General features: G+C 39.9%; 1 protein-coding gene across 6 annotated transcripts in view; it reads left to right on the forward strand.

Annotated features, from left to right (window-relative positions):
- Positions 1-22,925, forward strand: part of FRYL (FRY like transcription coactivator) — a 467,937-nt gene that overhangs the window by 287,233 nt on the left and 157,779 nt on the right. For all 6 annotated transcript variants that reach the window (XM_089690113.1, XM_089690112.1, XM_089690114.1 and 3 more), the window contains one exon: positions 19,100-19,153. In XM_089690113.1, the coding sequence (XP_089546239.1) occupies positions 19,100-19,153 (54 nt within the window). The remainder of the gene's footprint in view (positions 1-19,099; positions 19,154-22,925) is intronic.

Genomic DNA, 22,925 nt, shown 5'->3' on the forward strand with positions numbered 1-22,925 from the left:
GTGAGGTCAGGCACTGATGTCGGACGAGAAGGCCTGGCTCACAGTCTCCGCTCTAATTCATCCCAAAGGTGTTCTATCGGGTTGAGGTCAGGACTCTGTGCAGGCCATTCAAGTTCCTCCACCCAAACTCACTCATCCATGTCTTTATGGACTTTGCTTTGTGCACTGGTCATAGTCATGTTGGAACAGGAAGGGGCCATCCCCAAACTGTTCCCACAAAGTTGGGAGTATAAAATTGTCCAAAATGTCTTGTTATGCTGACGCCTTAAGTTTCCCTTCACAGGCACTAAGCCCTTGTTCACATATATGCGGCCGTGTGGGACGCGTTTTGTGCGGGCATGAGAGCCCATTCATTTGAATGGACTCCTGTGCCCCGTGACACACAGAGAAGTCCCTGCACTTTTACTGAAAATGCAGCACGCACGGGAACCTCGGTTCCCAATACGGTTGTGTTTTCCAGTGTGGGCTGCGTGCCATTACAACTAATGGCACCCACCCGTGGGTCCGCATTCCTCTGTGCGGGTGCACGGATTTTCGTGCGGATTCGCAGCGGCACCACCTGCACAGATGTGAACCTAGCCTAAGGGGCCTAAGGGGCGAAGCCCAACCCCTAAAAAAACAACCCCACAACATAATCCCCCCCCCCCAACAAACTTTACACTTGGACCAATGCAGTCAGGCAAATACCGTTCTTTTGGCAACCGCAAAACCCAGACTCATCCATCGGATTATCAGACAGAGAAGCATGATTCGTCACTCCAGAGAATACATCTCCACTGCTCTAGAGTCCAGTGGCATCTTTCTTTACACCACTGCATCTGACGCTTTGCATTGCACTTGGTGATGTAAGGCTTGGATACAGCTGCTCGGCCATGGAAACCCATTCCATGAAGCTCTCTACGCACTGTTGTGCTAATCTGAAGGCCACACGAAGTTTGAAGGTCTTTAGCTATTGATTCTGTAGACAGTTGGTGACTTCTGCGCACTGTACACTTCAGCATGCGCTGACCCCGCTCTGTCACTTTACGTGGCCTACCACTTCATGGCTGAGTTGCTGTTGTTCCCAGTTGCTTCCACTTTGTTATAGTACCACTAACAGTTGAGTGGAATATTTAGTAACAAAGAAATTTCACGGATTTATTTATTGCACAGGTGGCAGTCTATCACAGTACCACGTTTGAATTCACTGAGCTCCGGAGAGCAACCCATTCTTTCTCTCTCAAATGTTTGTAGAAACAGTCTGCATGCCTAGGTGCTTGATTTTATACACTTGTGGCCATGGAGGTGATGGGACCTGATTCCAATGATTTGGAGGGGTGTCTCAATACTTTTGGCAATATACCATATCACTCAAAATCTCCTGAGACTTACAGTGGACTGTTTACCACTCATAAACATCTGTTCCATAAGTGATCTCCACTTTAAAAATGAAAATGAATTCATCCACCACATTTAATGACTGAGAAGCTGCAATATATTACATTTTTGCTTGTGGTTTTAGATACTCTTTAGAGCACAGGAATTGCCTATGTTTTATGAGGACAGTACATTTCTCAAGCTACTGATTATGTGCATATGGCATTGGTATACAGTTGGTATCAGTCCTCCTCTAAGGTGTGTTACCTTCATTATATATGTTGAAGACGCATGTATAGTGTTCACAACTGTTATAAATATAATTGTTACCTACACAAGTGCGGAGGGCAGAGCAATGTTTATCATCCAAATCTGCCACTTGTAGCACCTTCATATCTTAATTGCAGCTTTTTGACATTAAATTCTTTCCTGGACATTACTAAATGATGGAAAAATGTTGGTAATTTATCAACATTTGGAATAGAGAACGAAGCATTTACAGTGCCTTGAAAAAGTATTCATACCCCTTGAAAATGTTCCACATTTTGTCATGTTACAACCAAAAACATAAATGTATTTTATTGGGATTTTATGTGATAGACCAACACAAAGTGGCACATAATTGTGAAATAGAAGGATTATGTGCCACTTTGTGTTGGTCTATCACATAAAATCCCCATAAAATACATTTACGTTTTTGGCTGTAACATGACAAAATGTGGAAAATTTCAAGGGGTATGAATACTTTTTCAAGGCACTGTAAATATGTTGAAGGTTACAATGTTCACAAACCTTTAATAGTTCTGTGTGTGACGATGGCAGTATTTTTTTGGTCAGGCCAACACTACATGCTCGATCTTGCTGGATGAACTATATCGAATAGATCCCCTGAGTTCTGCAGGTTGTGTTCAGCACACAGCACATTAGGCAAGTAATGCAGCCTTTTCTTTCCTCTGATGCAAGCACATTATCTCAGCCCTTCCTTCAAGGCAACTCTAGGGAAATGCCAGCCTTCCTGTCTTTTCTTTACCATATTTATTTTACTCTAACAGCCTGAAGTCAATCCGTTGTTTGTTCTTACTGATAGTCTATAGTTTATACACAGTCAGTTACAGTAAAAATATCAGGGCCTAAAGACATTAAAGGCATACGTTCTGCAGACCTAGCTGACTGTTATCTGACCATCTTTAAGACACCTGCAGACTCTACTGTTCTACTGGTAGAAACATTCATGGGCAATAAAAATAGTTCAAAAACATTGTTCGGTTGATATCATTTTGCCCAAGATAGCCAGCTTTGAAGGTGTCTGCCTTCACACACTGCTATGTGAAATTTTCTGTGATCCAAACTGTTAATGAAACCTTAAATCCAAGTTAAAAAAAAATCTTACATTATGTATTTCTATCTCAAAAAAGTACCTTTTTGACCCTCTGCACACTAGGGTGTTTAGTTGTAGTGCTTTCCTCTTGGTGCTTTAATGAGCCTGGGAAGGACAGATGCAGCATCCAGTCCCACTGCAGGCAGCTTATCTTAAGCTGGCCATAGGTCTGTCAGGTTTTTTTTTTTTTGTTCAACCAACAGGTCGAATGAAAAAACTGACCCAGTTCCCCCATCCACACATTTGTGGTGGATGTGGGAATACTCCCAATGTGTCATATTAGTCTAGCAGCGGGGAGACTTCCCCGCCATCAGAATACACCGAGCTGATTGAGAGGAAATTTTTCAGCAGGTCATTTGTGCAACCACAGTGGCCATACATGGATTGAAATTCGGCCAGTCCCTGCTGAACCAGCCAAGTTTCAGTCCATCTATGATCAGCTTTAGTCTATGGCACGCTTTGGCTTGATGGGACTGAATGCTGTATTGAACGGTGACAAGCTTGACAGACAGGGCCCTAAACACCAGTAGACCATTCAGCCCCGTCCAGCTGCAGGCTGCCATAGATTGACAAGCTGCCTGCAGCAGGACTGAACGCCGCACTCTTCCTTCCCGCCCCATTCCCAGCCACAGTGTGCAACTACACTCAGCGAGCAAGGGGTTTTATTGTTTTCAGCCTGCTCCAAAACTCCCATATGCCCTTTTTATTTATTTTGCTACTGGGATCTGACTTCCAGTTAGAGGGTGTCTACATTCGTTCTTAGTGATCGAACTGTATGTAGGAACATTGCCACCCCCACTCGCTTGCTCACAAGATAGACTATGGAGATTTGTAGTGTGCATAGAGAAGTGCATGTGACTGTAACTAACTCGCACTGCTCATTCTAAACAAAGGGAAGTGAGGGGGGAAAACAGAGGTTCAGGAGGTCATGGAGGACATTATTAGGAGGTAGAAAACACAGCAGTAAACAATTAAATGAAAAATAGATTGGAGGATCATTAAGTAGCAGATGTGTATGGATTGTTTTCTATATTGTGTGTGTGTGTGTGTGTGTGCGTGTGCGTGTGTGCGTGCGTGCGTGCGTGCGCGCGGTTGTGTTCAAAATAATAGCAGTCAGACATCACTAACCGGATCAATCACTGTTTTTGGTAGAAATGATATTTCTACATGGCAAATAATTTACTAGCAGGTGTAGTAGAGTAATAGAAATCCAACAGTCATGACATGCATGCTGCTGATTCTGTGTAATTGAATCACTAATTGAAAGGGGCATGTTCAAAATAATAGCAGTGTGGAGTTCTATTAGTGAGGTCATTCATTCTTTGAAAAACAGGTGGCAATTATTTCCCTTATTAAGGGAGGAAGGCAGTAAATGTTGTACATGCTGGTTACAATGCATTTCTCTCTGAAATTCTGAGGAAAACGGGTCATTCCAGACATTGTTCAGAAGAACAGCGTACCTTGATTAACCGTTTCAATACCGTGTGATTTTACACCTTCCTGCCCAGGCCATTTTTCAGGTTTCAGCGCTCTCACACTTTGAATGACAATTGCGCAGTCATACAACACTGTACCCAAACTAAAATTTTATCATTTTCTTCACACAACTAGAGCTTTCTTTTGGTGGTATTTAATCACCGCTGGGGTTTTTATTTTTTGCTAAATTAACAAAAAAAGACCAAAAATTTTGAAAAAAAAACAAATTTTTCTTTGTTTCTGTTATAAAAGTTTACAAATAAATAATTGTTCTTCATAAATTTAGGCCGAGATGTATTCTGCTACATGTCTTTGGTGAAAATAACCCAAATTAGGATGTATTTTTTAGTTTGTAGGAAAGTTATAGAGTTCACAAACTATGGTATAGATCTGAATATTGATCAATCCTGAAGTACTGACAGGCAATCTAATTTCTTGAGGTCCAAGAATGTCAGAATAGTACAGATATCCCCAAATGACCCCTTTTTGCAGAGTAGACAGTCCGACATACTTCATAAGAGGCATGGCGAGTTTTTTGAAGTTGTATTTTTTTGTCATAATTTTTCGGAAAATGAAAAAATTAAAAAAATTATTTTCACTATTTTTTTTTTTTTACATACTGTCACCAGTGCAGTACAGCGTCTTCATATAACTGGCATGGCGGTGAACATGGACACGGACTGGTGACAGTATGAAAAAAAAAAAATATATATATATATATATTTTTTTTTTAATTTTTTTATTATATTTAATTTTTTATTGAATTTTTTTAAAGATTTTTTTTTCATATTTTACTATGACCAAAGTAGTACAATGTTACCATAGTAACATTGTACTACTTTGGGGGAGTGATCAGTATTTTTTTTTTTTTTTTTTATACACAGTTTGCTTATAGCAAAGAATTACTTTGCTATAAGCAAGCATTTAGCTGAATGAAATCGATTCATTCAGCTTTTTTTTTTTTTTTTTTTTTTTTTTTTGTGCTTAGCTGTGATTTGGTCACAGCTAATCACATGACATGTGCATGTGACCTGCTGTGACCATTCACAGCTAGGCACTAGTATACAAGGGATGGCATCATGAATGAAGCCATCCATTGTATACAACTATCATGTGACCTGCTGTGATTGGTCACAGCAGGTCACATGGTACCAGCTACGGGAGCCGGTACTCGGATCTGTCATCGGCCGTGTCCGAGGTGCACGGCCCGTGACAGATCCCGCTGCTGCGCCGCTCTGCTGTGCTGCAAACTGCGCATGTGCGGGAGCACGCCAAATGGCGTGCACCCGGAATACGGGAGCGCATTTCAAGCCGCCAAGCGGCCATTGGCCGGGCGGCTAATGGTTAAAAAGTTGATTGGAGAGGGGAAAACATATAAAGAAGTGCAGAAAATGATAAGCTGCTCAGCTAAAATGATCGCAAATGCTTTAAAATGGCAACCAAAACCTGAAAGACGTGGAAGAAATCGAAAAACTACCATTCGAATGGATAGAAGAATAGCCAAAATGGCAAGAACTCAGCCAACAATCAGCTCCAGGAAGATCAAAGAAGGTCTAAAGTTACCTGTGAGTACTGTTACAATTAGAAGACGCCTATGTGAAGCCAAGCTATCTGCAAGAAGCCCCCGCAAAGTCCCACTGTTGAAAAAAAGACATGTGCTGAAGAGGTTACAATTTGCCAAAGAGCACATTGACTGGCCTAAAGAGAAATGGTGCAACATTTTGTGGACTGATGAAAGTAAGATTGTTCTTTTTGGGTCTAGCGGCCGGAGACAGTTTGTCAGACGACCCCCAAACACTGAATTCAAGCCACAGTACACTGTGAAGGCAGTGAAGCATGGTTGCGCAAGCATCATGATATGGGGATGTTTCTCATACTACGGTGTTGGGCCTATTTATCGCATACCAGGGATCATGGATCAGTTTGAATACATCAGAATACTTGAAGAGGTCATGCTGCCTTATGCTGAAGAGGAAATGCCCTTGAAATGGGTGTTCCAACAAGACAACGACCCCAAACACACCAGTAAACTTGCAACATCTTGGTTCCAGACCAACAAGATTGACGTTATGGAGTGGCCAGCCCAATCCCCGGATCTTAATCCAATAGAAAACTTGTGGGGTGACATCAAAAATGCAGTTTCGGAGGCAAAAGCAAGAAATAGAGAAGAACTGTTAAATGTAGTCCAATCATCCTGGGCTGGAATACCTGTTCACAGGTGAGAGAAGTTGGTTGACTCCATGCAACACAGATGTACAGCAGTTCTCAGAAACAGTGGTTATACAACAAAATATTCATTAAGTGATTCAAAGGAAAGCAAAATCTTCAAACATTTTTCAGTTTTTATATAGTGAATGTTTGAGTTTGTAAAGAAGAATACAAACACTGCTATTTTTTTGAACAGTCTAATATTCACTTTTCGTCAATTTTTTTAGAGGAACACCACAAATTTGATATATTTTTCTTCATGTTTTGATTTGGAATAGAATGTGTAGTGTTCCCAATGCATTTGTGTGTATGGAAATAAAAGCTATTAGAAGGATTTTAAGCTTTATTCACTTTTTTCAACACACTGCTATTATTTTGAACACAACTGTGTGTATATATATATATATATATATATACACACACACACACACACACACACACACACATACATATACATATATATATATAAATATTGGACAGCACAGTGGCTACATGGTTAGCACTTCCGCCTGGCAGTACTAGGGTCGTTGGTTCAAATCTCAACCACAGCACCACCTGCCTGGAGTTTGTATGTTCTCCCTGTGCCTGCATGGGTTTCCTCCCACACTCCAAAGACATGCTGGTAGGTTAATTGGCTTCTGTATAAATTGGCTCTAGTATGTGTATATATGAATGTAAGTTAGGGATCTTAGATTGTACACCCCTTGAGGGTTAGGGATTGCTGCGAATGTACAAAATATATATAAAGCTCTGGGTAAATTGACGGCACTATATAAGTACCTGTAATAAATATATATGCACACACACACTCTGCTCAGCAGAAATGACTACACCCCAACAGATTTATCAGAAAACCTTTACTTTCCTTTCAGAATCAACATTTTCTGTGGGACACTATACTACAAAATACTTCCTCAAATGCGGGCCATTGATTGCAAACAAGATTGGTTAATTTGCACACACCAAAAAGTATTTTTCCGAACATTCATTCAAGACCATGTTGCAAAAATGAATACACCACAAATAAAAGTCTTAGGAGCAAAGCTAAATTTTAGACAAAATCCTATTTAACAAGAATTCAACTACAGGGGAGTCGAATTATTCATTAAACAGATGTCCAGCAGACAGTTAATTATAAAAAGGTGTTACTTGGCAAAGAAAGCCCCTTCCCATTTCATGCTGTCAGCAATGGCCCCACATGGAAGAGAAATGTCACAAGGCCTGAGAGAGAACATAATTTCTTTATACAAGAAAGATGAAGGCTACAAGATCAGCTTTACTGATCAGTCAGAATACTATAGCAAAAGTGATACAAAAATTTAACAAAGATGGAATGGCAACCATCTCACAGAGACGTCCAGGCCATCCATGGAGGTTAACACCTTGACAGGAGCGTCTTCTGATGAGAAGCGCTGAAGAAAATCGCCATGCACGTTCACTGCAGTTAGCTAAAGAAGTAGAAAACCAAACTGATTGTTTCCAGTGACACAATACGGCATACACTGCAGAGGAATGGCATGCATGGGTGTCGTCCATGAAGGAAACCTCTCCTAAAGCCCATGCACAAAAAAGTCCACCTAGAATTTGGCAGGGCCCATGCTGAAAAAGAAGATGACTACTGGGACTCTGTGCTCTGGAGTGATGGGACCAAGATACATTTTTTGTGACCTGATGGCTTCAAAACTGTATGGCGTAGCAAAGGTGAGGAGTACAAAGAAAAATGCATGGTGCCTACAGTGAAACATGGTGGTGGCAGTGTCCTTCTGTGGGGATGCATGAATGCTGCTGGTGTCGGGGAGCTGCATTTCATTGATGGTATCATGAATTCACAGATGTACAGCTCTATGTTGAAAGAGAAGATGCTACCATCACTCCATGCCCTAGGTCCTCATGCACTTTTCCAACATGACAATGATCCAAAACACACATCTAAGGCCAGTGTTTCATTTCTGAAGAAGAACAGAATGAAAGTGATTCAGTGACCAAGTATGTCTTCTGATCTGAACCCAATCGAACACCTATGGGGAATTCTGAACAGACAAGTTGAGCATCACTCTCCATGCAGCATCCAAGCTCTAAAAGAGGTTGTTCTTAAAGAATGAAAAAAGATAGATGTTGCAATATGTCACCAACTTGTTCATTCCATGCCTAGAATACTTGGTGCTGTCCTTAAAAATCATGGAGGTCATACAAAATACTAGATGTAGTAGTTTTTGTTGTGGGATGTATTCATTTTTGCATCAACTAATTTGAGTAAAACTGAAGATCTTGTCATCTAAGTTATATTATTAACCTTACTTTTATGTAATTAGCCAAATAAATTTTCTATAAAACTCAGTTTTGTAAAAAAAAGTTGGGAAATTGTTCTTGTGTTCATTGAGATATTGATTAAAATCAAACTTTTCAAAAGGGGTGTAGTCATTTATGCTGAGCACTGTATATGTATATATACAGTGCCTTGAAAAAGTGTTCATACCCCTTGAAATTTTCCACATTTTGTAATGTTACAACCAAAAACGTGAATGTATTTTATTGGGATTTTTTGTGATAGACCAACACAAAGTGGCACATAATTGTGAAGTGGAAGGAAAATGATAATTGGTTTTCAAACTTTTTTACAAATAAATATCTGAAAAGTGTGGAGAGCATTTGTATTCAACCCCCTTTACTCTGATACCCCTAACTAAAATCTAGTGGAACCAATTGCCTTCAGAAGCCACCTAATTAGTAAATAGAGTCCACCTGTGTGTAATTTAATCTCAATATAATGCAGTTGTTCTGAGAAGCCCTCAGAGGTTTGTTAGAGAACATTAGTGAAAAAATAGCATCATGAAGGCAAAGGAACACACCAAACAGGTCAGGGATAAAGTTGTGGAGACGTTTAAAGCAGGGTTAGGTTATAACAAAATATCCCAAGCTTTGAACATCTCACGGAGCACTGTTCAATTCATCATCTGAAAATGTAGAGTATGGCATAACTGCAAACCTACCAAGACATGGCCATCCACCTAAACTGACAGGCCGGGCAAGGAGAGCATTAATCATAGAAGCATGTAATCGATGGCAGAAATGCTTGCCTTTCCTGGAGAAGATATTGCTCCAGGATTCTTGTTGCTGGTATAACTAACAGCTTTGGCATTTGGTTATACGATTTCTGCAAAAGGAGAGGGAAGGGAAGTTTGTCATAAAATCCAAGATCAGTTTCAATGGTGTTTAATTGTTGTGCTATGAGTTGGAAAGTGAGGCTGATTTTCTAAAGTAGTTGCAAATCTTTGTACGAGAAATAATCTAAATTATAAGATCGTGGGAAAATCCAATTCCTGTTTACTTATTTCATCTGCACATGCTAGTGAATATTCACACAATTTATTTTGTTAAGGTTCTTAACTCCTTTATCAGCCCAATAAAATCACTTTTATAGTAAGGTCATGCTACTGTATAATGGTCATATACGCATTTACTTGAAGTAAGCACAAAACAAATTGATGAACAGATGTTTTGTAGCATGTGCAGATGAACTAACAAGGGGTAGTTAGTTTTTTTTTTTCCAATAAATATCTTAAATATATAATTTTTAATTTTTTTAAATATCTTCATTATAACACTTTAAGATTTAAGGAAAAAACACATTATACATAAATGGATATCAGTAGTTACACTTATAACATATGGGATCATATTACTGATAACACATGTACAGATAAAGAGGTGTACTTGATATAGGGTAAAACAGCAGCAGGAGGTGCTCAATAAACATTGGCTTTTTTAAAGTTGTTTAGTGCATACTGTACTTTGATAAAGTTGAGAATTTGTTTTATGTAACACATTAACCACTTGCCTACCGGGCACTTTCACCCCCCTTCTTGCCCAGGCCATCTTTCAGCTTTCAGAGCTGTTGCACTTTGAATGACAATTGCGCGATTATGCAACACTGTACCCATATGAAACTTTTATCCTTTTTTCACACAAATAGAGCTTTCTTTTGGTGGTATTTAATCGCCACTGGTTGTTTTATATTTTGCACTATAAACGAAAAAAGCACAAAATTTAACAAAAGTTTTTCTTTGTTTCTATTAGAAAATTATGCAAACAGGTAAGTTTTCTCCTTTGCTGATGTGCGTTGATCAGGCCGCACTGATAGGCAGCACTGGTGGGAATTGATGAGCAGGCAATGATGATGCTGCACTAATATGTAGCACTGATGGGTGGCACTGATGAGTGGTACTGCTTGGCGGCACTGTTGGGCACTTTTGGGCTGCACTGATAATCAGTACCCTGATTATCAGTGCAGATGTCCTCTGTGACACTTGCCAGTTATCGGCAGTACTTTCCTCATGCCGTGACTGATATGACTTATGTGACTTGTATGAGGTTGCTTACTACATAATGTTACACGTCTCGGTCAGTGTGGTCAGCATGTGCCTGATCCTGCACCTTTCTTCTTCAGTATCACTGGATCGGCACTCATGCATTATTGCTTGATCAGGAAATAAGAATGTAAACTGAAGCTTTGTGTGCTCCTAAATAAAAGTCAACCTGGGTATATTTAGGCATCAAAATGCAAGCTACAGAATAATTAAAGTCATTTCTGAAGAAAGACTGTTGGATGACTTCAAGGATTCTAGAGTCACCTCCTGTCAATGTTTAAGTGTCATGCCGTATTTGGTATATAGCAAATGAAAGCCAGAGAATCAAACTGTAAAAAGTAATGAAAAAAAAGTTTGATAAAATGTGGAGATGCAGTTTCACCATAGTGAGAAAATAATACTGGTGGATATATAACTAAATATATATAACTAAATGAAATGTATAAATAATACCACCTCAGCTTTTCTTTTTATGGTAAATGTACACATTATTTTCTTGCGATTCACCATCTTTGGAGCTCAGGATCCATAGATGCAGGTACTAATGTACAGTATATTCACTCCTTGTAAGGGTACCAAATTTCTTCTACCTATTCATGCAGGGTGAACTGCTCAAGAACTAGGTAATGGTTTGTATTTGACTATTGAACTAAGCCCTAATTGTAAATCATCATCTATGGCAAATAAATCTATACTGGACGCACCATGTGGCCAATTGATGAATTTAAAATATATAACCTTTATTCAAATATATAAAAAAAGTATGCTCAGCTGTAATTAATGCCTGTTGGAATGGAATGTACTGCTCACAACAATATGACTGGATACCATCGCAATTATTTACCTTACATCCAAATGGTTAATAACACCAGACCAAATCAAATACCATACCGTTTTAGATGAAGTGACGGCATAAAAAGAGACACTGTCGTTTGATCATAAGCCTATCAGCTTGAATATATAATCTCTATTAAGGAAATTCAGTTACCCCATGGACAAAACTAATTAGATAGTATAATCTATCTTGCTACAGAAATGTAGTACTGGTACACTCATCCACAGGCTTAAATGTCAGCCTCTCATGGCCAAGCCCCATACATCACCATATCCAGAAAAAATACCTCACTGTCTTGAGGAATGCAAATGATGCACTGCAAAACATAGTACAGACCTCTCGAAAAAAAAGGGAGAGGAGTGAATACCATGTGCATTCAAAAAGTGCTCCCAAAGAAAGACCCTTACAATCCTTACCAATGTTCCAGTTTAAGATGGTGCCATGGCTATTGCCCCACATTTTTTTTTTTTTTTTAAGGGTGGCTCATTTCTTTTGCAGCATCCTGTGGAGCCACCCTTGCATCAGTGAATTCCTATAGCCGGAATTACCTTGTGCATGTTTAGCTGTGGATACTCGTATGAATGAATGTTAGCGGCTGTGGCTGTCTATAGGTAAACGCACATGCAAGGGTTGCCTGCATTTAGGCGCACCAACCTTGCACATTACCTCAGTCAAATGTGATTTTACTGATTTTAAAATATACTCACAAACAGAGAAGTATATCAGGTGTGTAAAATCCATAGCGAAACTCAAGGAGTCTGAGACCAGCGCGAGCCTTGTCATGAGGGAAGATTCACAAAGTCAGACTGACGCGTTTCGAAGGGAGTCCCTTCTTCATCAGAGCTCTGAAACGCGTCAACCTGACTTTGAGAATCTTCGCTTGTGATAAGACTCACGCTGGTCTCAGACTCCTTGAGTCTCGCTAGGGATTTTACATGCTTGATATACTTCTCTGTTTGTGCGTATATTTTAAAATCAATAAAATCACATTTTACTGAGGTAATGCGCAAGGTTGGTGCGCTTTCTTTTTGTTTTGCTTTACAGTATTGGTCGGGCTTCCTCAGCCTTGTTTAGAGCCGCACAACCTTTAATGCTTTGGTGGTGAATTTCTTCAAGTTCCGTGTCCATCTATCCACCCATGCTCTGGGCCATAGAGCGCAGAGGTGTTGTTTTTATTTGCCTGCATTTAGGGACAGATGATCATCTCTGGTTTCAAAAAGATGCATCCGGGCCTGGTTATCCGACCCTAACCGCAGGTAACCATTGCATGTGCGTACACATGCAACCAGCGATGGCTCCTCTCAGCCTTTTGTTACTTTGTACAAGCTGAGTGGCCACTGTGGTTCACATATACTCGTGATACTTGATGAAAAATGTAGCTTATTCTTGCCCCTGGAATCCCTTATATCTAAGTGCCCTTCTGAAGGAGGCCGAATGTGTGTTGACATTTGTTTCATGCATGTGGACCCAATTGGACCATCCATTGCCCTCTACGGAGAGGCGGATGTAAATGGACATGTGTCAAGTGGATGGCCACCTGTCTGTTTACATCTGACTGCCCATAGAGGACAGCGAGCTGTGTCTGTGTCCACTATGCCTATGCTGAGCAGACACGGACCTGTCATCCGCCCACTCAGCGGGGATCAGTGAACAGATCCCTGCCCTATGAAAGGGCACTTAATTGATGAGCATTACAACTGAGTGATTGGCAGTTTTTATAAAAACAAATCAGCAGTAATTTTATCAGAACAGGTGTCTTTGTTTTTAATGTGCTCAGAACTTTCAAATTGAAAACCAAGGGCAAACACAGAACCCCCAGTTCCCATTCCTTAGCGGCATACTGCAAAATGGCAGGTCCACTTTAAGGTCTAGAATCTCAGTTTAACCTCTAGGACACCTAGACCTTGTGTTTTCATACGTCATAGGGTATACTTGGAGAAATCCAATTTCTGTTTATTTTTAGTGCTGTTTGCATTGCAGCTATATTGCTGGCTTAGTCAAATTATATGGTTACACAGCAGTGCAGAGCAAGCAGAAAACGCTACTGACTCCTGCAGGCAGTCACAGCACTGGCCTGGACTCAAAAGAGACAAACAGCAGCATGTTATACCCAGCCTATGATGTGCAGCTTTTTCATAGAACCGCTTCATGTGAATCGCATATTCATTATTTAGGTAGTATTATCAATTCTTTCTAGCTAGCAGCATAGAGGCATTAAAGTTTAATTTTCTGTTTGACATTTACCTAGCTGTATCACACTGGAAGATGTTCTGTATTCAGTCATTGGTTTGTTGGATAGAGATGATTTCAGCTCATATTAATCTTCATCACCTCTGAATACCTGCATGTATTCCTTCTCTGAGGCTGGGGGACGTTGCAGATGGCCTACACAACCTCCTACACATTGTGAATGTTTCACGAAACACTGGATAATCCCATAGCTATACATCCAGTCATCTAGGAATGCAAAACAACCTTTCATGGGTTTGTTTAACGTACAACCAAAGACTCCTATATGACAGTCTAAACAAGTACCACATCCAGGGGACAATTCCCAAAGTAGTGTCTTACCCTTCCTCCCCTTTTTTTTTTCCCGGGTCAAGCGGGATGGATCTACACTAGGGGACATTTAAAAAGAACATTTTTTTAATAAAGGAATTGTCAGAAACTGCCTCCTGTGGGTTTTTTTTTTCTTTGGTCAGTGAGTAGGGGTGCGTCATACCCATACTCATTCATATGAGGAGGCGGGATCTGGGGGATTCCAGATTCCAATAAGCCAAAGCTTTGAGGGGGACCCCACACCATTTACTTTATTTTTTTTTTTGCCGTGGGGGTTCCCCTCAAAATCCTTACCAGACCTGAATGCCCTGGTATGGATTGGGCGGGACCGCATGCCGCTTTTCTTAAATTTTTATTTTTTTTTACCACGCTGACAGCTGATGACTCATTGGTTGTTAAGGACGCCGCGACCACCCGCACCTTAACCATGATGGTTACTGGTTGTTAAGGACACCGGCAGCCACTCGCTCCTGAACAACTAGTATGTACCAAATGCCTCGACCAGTAGTTAATTAACGCATACATTCAGTTATTTTTTTCCTTCTATGAATTGACTTTAACATCTTTTTATGTGGTATTTACAGAATATTTTTGCTATTTGTGGTAAATACCAGCAATAATGAATTGACATTTTCAGTACTGCATGCAAAATGTTGTCCCCCCAGTTACTGTGTGATTCACAAACCTTATAAAGTTCCTTTACCTTTTCTGACTGAGCCAAACCCTCCATTTGTGTCTTGACACCATCCCACTCCCAGGCACTGTAGCTTACAGTAGGAGGGTTTCAGCAATAGATCAGTGCTGTCAACCTGGAAAGCTGTATGCAGGACTGAGTGTGGCCAGGTTCAGATTGACTCAGCAGTGAAATTGCTGATAGCCGCACCCTCTACAAGATATTTTCACCCTCCTTTAGTGCAGACAAGCACAGCCTACAGAAGAGTGGAAACTCTGCTCTCAATTCAGGAGCAGTGCAGTATCATTGCCACCCCATCACAGGACACTTTCTTAAAGCAGACCTACATTGCATCTGAGTACCACAAACCAAAAATGCCATTTAATTCATTTTTAATATTCAAGGCAAACTCCTCCATCCATGTCTCCTTGCTTTATTATGCTGAGAAATCACTTTGGAAAACCGCCCCCTAGCCTTTCTGGCCGTGGCAGTCTTGAGTAAGGGTAGATGATTCATGTAACATTTACTCCCTGGAATCCATCTGCCCTTAGCTCAGTTATGCAGGAAGGAGAGTGTGCTTAGCTGAGAAAACTCCTCCTCCCCTCCCAAAGAATTCTGGGATGTATGACATCATTTGCCTAGGCCTGAAAACAAGGAAGTAACTGAAGAAAATAAAGTTTAAAGCAAGTAAATATGATATACTTTTCTATCTAGTTAGTGATGCTAGCAGTATATGGATTAAAAATGGTCAATGTTCATTGTAGTCATGCTATATAAGACTGCATTGACACTTGACCTTAGTGTTTTGGTGCTTGTACATTTTTTTTTATTTTTTTTTTTAAGCTTTTGTACAAGTATTTTGCACTTTTTGTGGATGTCTGATGTTTGAACGTTATTTTTATTTTATGTTTTTTAAGTTGCTGAGTGGAATAAATGTGCATGTGTGCGCACACCTCATTGCATTCTATTGGGGCCAAATCGGCTTCTGTACTTTTTCTTCAAGCAACACTATGCACAGGTGTGAACAAGCACAATTGAAAAATATGGGATTTTGGATGCTTTGAGCTACAAAATGCTCAGTTGTGAATGGGTCCTGAGAAATGGGGTACGGGTTACATCCACACATGGACATTTCTGGTAGAATAACTTCTCTTTTGTTTTTTGTAATAAACACACAGACACCCAAATTAAATTTTGTTTAGCAGTAAAAAGAAAGGGAGCAGTCTATCAGCAATGGAGGAAAAAACAGCAAAAAGTAAAACCACTATATTGATGAAATATGAAATTTATTAATGCTGAATTATGATGAAGAACATTTTGAAAGGTGGATTCGAATAGTACTTCTCCGCTCATTTATATATTATCTAGTGTTTCATAACAACACAGGCTTAGGCCATGGAATGTTGGAATTCCTTGAATGGCAACATAAATTATGTACATTTGTTGGCAGTTACTTCTAAACGCAGGCGCCTATAAACATACACGCACATTCTGTGTGATTACGGGTTGTTTTTCTTTAGAGGTTAAAATATTCAAAATCATTTTTTTTTATTTTTCAAACTGCAATGCTTCTATTAATTTCAGTATCTTTGACCCTATCCGGCTGTGCACATTGCACTAGTTGGGAAACTTTGACCCATGCGGCTTACTGTGCACCTTTATTTGAACTTAGCTAGATTTTTCTGTTTATTTTGTTGCCTGGCAGCTGTTGTTTGACCTTCTTATATCTATAAAAGAGTTACTTTCTGTTCTATAAAATGGATAGCATCGGAAGAGGGATGTATTGGAATTGCTATGAAAGCAACATTGAAGCAGCATAAAGAACATATATAAACACCTATTGGTTCATCATGATTTCATTTATAGGCCATTGAATTTTTCATTGCAAGGAGTCATTCTTGTCTTGTATTGAAAATTATAATGTATAACTGCTAGTATTAATGTCCAGGCACATTTGGCATCTCTTGGGTAGTTTTTGCTGTGTGTTTCAGCCTTTTGTATGTGTTTTTACTCTCTGATGGTTGGAAGTTTTTTTTTTTCTTTTTTTTCTTATAACTCTTCATTTCTGTTTGGAGAAAGTAGTACATATGTTATTGTGAGGATAGTGTTATCATGTGTGTTCAGGACTAGATAATGCTTCTGTGGTCACACAGTATCTATAAGGAGGCCTGCATGTAGCATAATACCAAGACGGGAGTGTGTGTGTGTGTGTGTGTGGGGGGGGGGGGCTGGGAATAGTTGTTGTTTGATGGAAGCAATTAATATCACATATTTTTACTTAAGCTGCATTCATTCTTGAGCGTTTTGTAGCTTGAAGCTCTAAAAAAAAGCTCAAACTGAAAAAATCAGTTGTTCTCTATGGTGCCTGTTCACACCTGATCGCAGGAACAGGCACCATAGAGAACAATTGATTTTTTAAGTTTGAGCATTTTTGGAACTTCGAGCTTCAAGCTACAAAACTCTTAAGTGTTAACTCAACCTTACTGAACAAGGACAAGCAGTTCATTCATTTTTATAAATTTGGCTGCTGCCCAGTAACATGTTACACCCTAAATACAGGTGGAACATGTAACATGTTACAAATGGTGAACTTATCCTTTAACTAACTCTCCATCACTCAGCTTTGCTAGACAGCTAAAGAGGCATAATGCAATTTTAATCAATTAAAAAACAAAGGTCTTAGTTGGATAAGTTCACTAACCAGTGTGGAAGTCACTCATCGTCATCATCCTCATCATTATCATCATCATCCGATGCATTTGAAAATGGGGTTGAATTTGTAAACGTTTGGCATATGTAGATCTGACCACCCTGAGAGCAAAGTTTTCAACCCTCCTTAAATGTATATCAATAAACGTCAGGGTCTGACGCTTAAAAAAAAAAAAAAAATGTAATTTTCTATAAGGTACAGTCATAACATAATTTGTATTCTGGGCTTTTTGTGAACTAGCACTGCTGCATGCTTTTTGGCAGCTTCTACAGACTGACTGCTCCTGTCTCTGTTAGCAGAGAGAAAAAAAAGAGTATCCTTCCTTCAGTTGTCTATTTTCAGCCCAACAGCTGTAAAATATAATTTTCAGACAGCCTAGCGCTTTCCACCTTTTGGCTTGTGGTATAGTGTGTATGTAGTATATTAATCAAACCATACAAACAACAAAAAAACAGAAGAGCACAAACACCTAATGCATTTTCTACAGCACTTTATTAAAAAAGAAAGATATAAATTATACTCGCAAACCAAAGTGGATCAGTAGGGTATCAAAACTGCAGAAACCAGAAATGCACCATCTAGTCTCAGGGGATCAAATGGCTGACAGTACCAGCTGACATGTTTCGGGGGATCGACCCCCTTCATCAGAGCAAAGAATTTGTGAGTACAGTTTGTATCTTTCTTTTTAATAAAGTGTTGTAGATAATGCACTAGGTGTTGGCGCCCTTCTGTTTTTGTTTTTTGTACAGTTCAAGATTTCCCAATCTGAGGATAGCCGCACCACCATAACCATCCAGCCCAAGTTGTACAGTAGCTGATGTATTTGTACCTCTCAAGGAAGATGAAAGAAAGCGCGCACAAACCTTGCGCATATCCTCAATAAATAGTGACTAATTTTATTAATAAGGAAATATACTCACAAAGTGATGGTATAACAGGCATAAGTAACCATAATCCAAACAGGGTTACAGGTAAATCGAAAAGGGGGGGGGGGTGAAGGCTAACGCGTTTCGAAGGGTGCTCCCTTCTTCATCAGAGCTGGGTTGAGCAGATAGAGACTTCAGTTTTATTAAGCTTCCCCAGCTTCATGATAGAGCTGCACAACCTCTGATCACCAGCGGATGAACACACAACACGCTGCTTGTCACTAAGGCCTGTTTGATCTGAGTCTTTGAGCGCAGGAGATAATGGATCTTTGTACCTCTCAAGGCCAGCTTTTCTGTTATTTCTTTGCGCTGAGGTGTCAAGTTTTCACATTAATAATACCATAGATGTTAATGAACAATATAAATGTATGTCCCTGAAAATAGAGTACTTTTATGGCCATTGAACATATGTAGGAGATCTTCTGTATGGGTCCTTTTTTTTTCTTTTTTGTGTACATGTTATAGTTTAGGATTAGGTAGGTTGTGTTGTTTTGAGCCTGTATGTAAAAGGTTCAACATACTTGACTGTGCCTAGCCAAATGTGTAATTTGTTTTTTGTGATTCTTTCCTAATCTTGCCACTGACAGTAATAATTATGTTTCTTTTTGTAGGAGAAGCTGTTGTCACGATCACTTCAAAGAGGTGAAGATCTTCAGTTTGACCAGGTAATATTTGTAGAGTTGGTAAAGCAATTAAAAAAAAAAACAACTGGGTTGGTCCATTTGCCATTGGCTATCATTATCACGGCTTGGGCTATGTTTTTGTGTTTTGGATGCTGTTCCACTGTTGTTGCACCACCAGATCAGGACGAAAACTTCTTATCTGGAAGCTGCACTGTACTATCAAAAGGGAGAAAGAGATCAGCATCTAAAGTATAGACTAAGTTGAGAGACAGACTTTGTTTCACATAAGAGCATGTTCTTATGTTTGCTCATTTGATTGTAAGCAGCTCTCTAAAATCTTTTACTGAAAAAATTACTTGCCTCTATAGCAACTGCCCGTAACATTTACTAAAGATCCCATGCAGTGCTTCTCTCATCAGATCCATCTTCCTTATGTCTGTTCTATGCATCCGCATTAAGTTACTTGGCTCTTGGGATTCAACAGCTTCCCGTTATGAGCTGATTATGTCATAGCTACACATAGGCAGAACATAGGCATGAAGAATGGAGAATTTATGTGTGCCTTGGTTTTTGTTTGTCCACTATATTGTGCGTTTTTCCAGTGGTTAGGTAACATCAACAGGTCATCGTATAGGTCAGATAAGTAGAGGACAGGGTGTAAATTAATTTTATTTTTAATTTAATGTGAAAGGTCCCATTAACCAAAGTAGAAGCTTACCTTTGCATTATTTTCTTTTGTCATGGTTTTGGATTGAGTGGAAAGGGAATAGAATCTCTGTTAACTTTTTATTGTTCTCTGGGTCCTCTTTTGAGAGACTTCTTTTTCTTCTGTCTATTTGATTCCAATAAAAATGATGCTTTCTAGTTCAGTGGTAAATAATTTAGAACATATGTCAAGCGTTTGTTTTGTCAGGCACCAATTTTCTGTCCGGATAACCCATCTGACCACAATGAGAAGGATCTCTTCTTTTGGGGTACAGAGAATATTTAAAATCTTTATTATTCCATTAAATGTATGTATAGGAAGGCTTGCATGTAGTGTAATTGCAAGATGGAACGGGGAAGGGGGGAGAATGGTGTGTTTATGACCAATGACAAGCAGTTCATGTGCAGCAGCCTCCTCAGCCCCCCTAATACTTATCTGAGCCCCATCTTGATCCAAGAAAAAAAAAGCCTTTAATGTCACTTTAAACCTGTTGCTATTGGAGTATCCACTCTACACGGTAGGGATAAATATGTTGTTGCCCCTCAGTATTCCAGATAGTGCTTCCCAGATCTGTAAAAAAAAGGATTTATTATAAAATAAAGGAGACAGTTTCCATGAGAGCATCCCAAATCGGTGCTCACACTTGTTGGAATATAGATTGCAATGTTAGATCCCTGGGATGCCCATCTGAGGAGAGTTGTGGTGAGTCCTCCTGACACCTGGTAGATACCTTGATCTAGACCCCAGGGATAGCTGACCTATGGGTCACAAGTATGAGCTCAGATTTGGGATCCTTAAATTAAAATAGACTACTGGTTACATGTCTCCTCCTGGGGAGGAGTACATTAGTGGAAAACCATTGAATAAGAAAATTAAATTTTTATAGCCTGTGAAGCATTGTCCTGACTTGGAAATTGAGTCGTAACCTCCTTTATTACCAAAAACCTTAAGGAATTGGATGTATATACATAAAGAGGAAAACTGTATGTTTTTATTACATAGATAACAACTATTATTCTATAGTAATAATATGTCTAAACAATGTTGCAGTATGTGTACACTGCTGTAAACCTTGGAAAGCTAATAAAAACAGATTAAAGATAGGGAACAGTTTGTTTTTTTTTTTTGTTTTTTTTTTATTTGCTTCATTCTACATCTCCTTTATTTTTGCCTCAAAGACACCACAGCAAGTAAGAGTAAATATATCTAAAGTTGAGGGGAAATCCCCTGTTAGACAGTTGTCACCCAAACAAGTGTCCTTATTGGAAGTTTTCCCCTCTATTCCTGTTTCAGTAGCAACTGTAAAATTTTGGATTTCCCATCAATATCTGCTCTTAAGAATTGGATTTATAGATGCTGGGTGTCATTCAACCTGAAAGATTGGCGCAGGATCGCAGGGCAGTGAGTTTGTGCAGGAAAGTCCGAGAGAGGATGTGAGTTTTGCAGAAAAAGTGATTGGCTTTTTTTTAAATTATAACTCAAATTGGGTGTTGAAGTTTGTGAAATTGTCTGAAAATTGCTATGTGTATTTCCAGCTTTGATATTTTTTTTTTTCTACGGCTCCAACATTCATAATCATGCAGAAGATTTTTTAGGATACACTCCTTAGCAAGTTCTACTTGTGAGTAGTTAGAGAAGGCCTACACACTGTCAGGGAAATTCAAAAAATCCCTGCTGACACTTTTCTAGTTCTATGGACCTTTAAAAGGGCCTGTTTCATTTAGGTAGATCTTAATATCACCACTTTTAAACAGTGGTGCTATTTATGCACCAAATTAAAAAAAATAATTACCACCAGTACATAAATAATGAAACTGGACATAATTAATACCAGCTTTAAGTCAGTGTACAGATACAGGCAGAGTGCCTGTCCCTGTACGTAGTGTAGCAGAGGAGCATATTTGCCCCCACTACCCCTTCCCTGTCACTAGTTGATAAGGATGCTGTCAGCTTCACAGCTGACCGTTTCCTAGCTGCAGTGGGTAGAGCATGATGGGGAAGCTAAGACACTGTTTTCTCATCAAGTCCACTTTCTCCCTGTAGTTGACTACAAGCAGTGGGCAGATTCTGTAGCCAATAGCAGGCTGCCTATTGGCTAGGGATCCACCCACTGCCTGCTGTCAATCACAAGCTGAGTGGACCTGATGGGGAACTAGTGTCTGCAAATCCCATCAGGCTCCGCCAGCCAGATACCAAACTCCCCACCACTGCGCTGTCTGAAAACTGACGGTGTCGGAGTGTCCATATGGATATCCTGGCCTCAAGGTGCCTCTACACACGGTGCATGAATCTAGCACTGACATTTGTTGTATAGAGGCATGTCATAATTCTTAAAGCGGAGCTCCACCCAAAAGGGGAAGTTCCGCTTTAAGGACTGCTCCCCATTAAGGATTAAGCACCTTTGGGGGACAGAGAGGGAGGGAGGATACCTAGGCGATTGGAAAGGAAAAGGGAGCGGGTACCTGTCAAATTCAGGTACCCGCTCCCTTTTCCTTTCCAATCGCCTAGGTATCCTCCCTCCCTCTCTGTAGTCTTTTGGGACACGTGACAGGTCCCTGAAGACTACAGGACCATTCACGAAGCGCAGCACTACTCGCTCATGCCCAGTGCGTACCCGGCTGTGAAGCCGCAAGCTATCACAGCCGGGTGCGCACACTGAAGATGCCGGCCTCCTGGAATACAGGACGGCCGGTGAAACGGGCTGTGGGGGACACGGGGACCGAGGGACAGGTAAGTGGCTGTTTTTTAAAAGTCAGCAGCTACAGTTTTTGTAGCTGCTGACTTTTATTTTTTGATAGGTTGAGTGGAACTCCGCTTTAAGTGTTTTAAGAATTTCCCTGTATTGGTCCCCCCACCTCCCCCCAATTCACAGAAGGGCGGCAACATTCAGAAGGTTTTTTCAGGGGTATGATTTAGATTGGCTAGTTTGCATAATATCCACCCTCCAAGCTTCAGAGTACTAAACAGCTATGCTTTAATAGGTGGGGAAAAGTTTTTGCTGAGACCAGTCATTACATAACAAGCTTTCTGATTGTGTATTTACAAACAAAAAGATACTTTAGTGCTTACGTGTGGAAATGCAGACACGTGTCCTGCGACCATTAGCAG

Source organism: Staurois parvus, unplaced genomic scaffold (assembly GCF_062004578.1).
Source record: "Staurois parvus isolate SC_StPar_1 unplaced genomic scaffold, SC_StPar_1.0 ptg000517l, whole genome shotgun sequence".
Taxonomy (NCBI): domain Eukaryota; kingdom Metazoa; phylum Chordata; class Amphibia; order Anura; family Ranidae; genus Staurois; species Staurois parvus.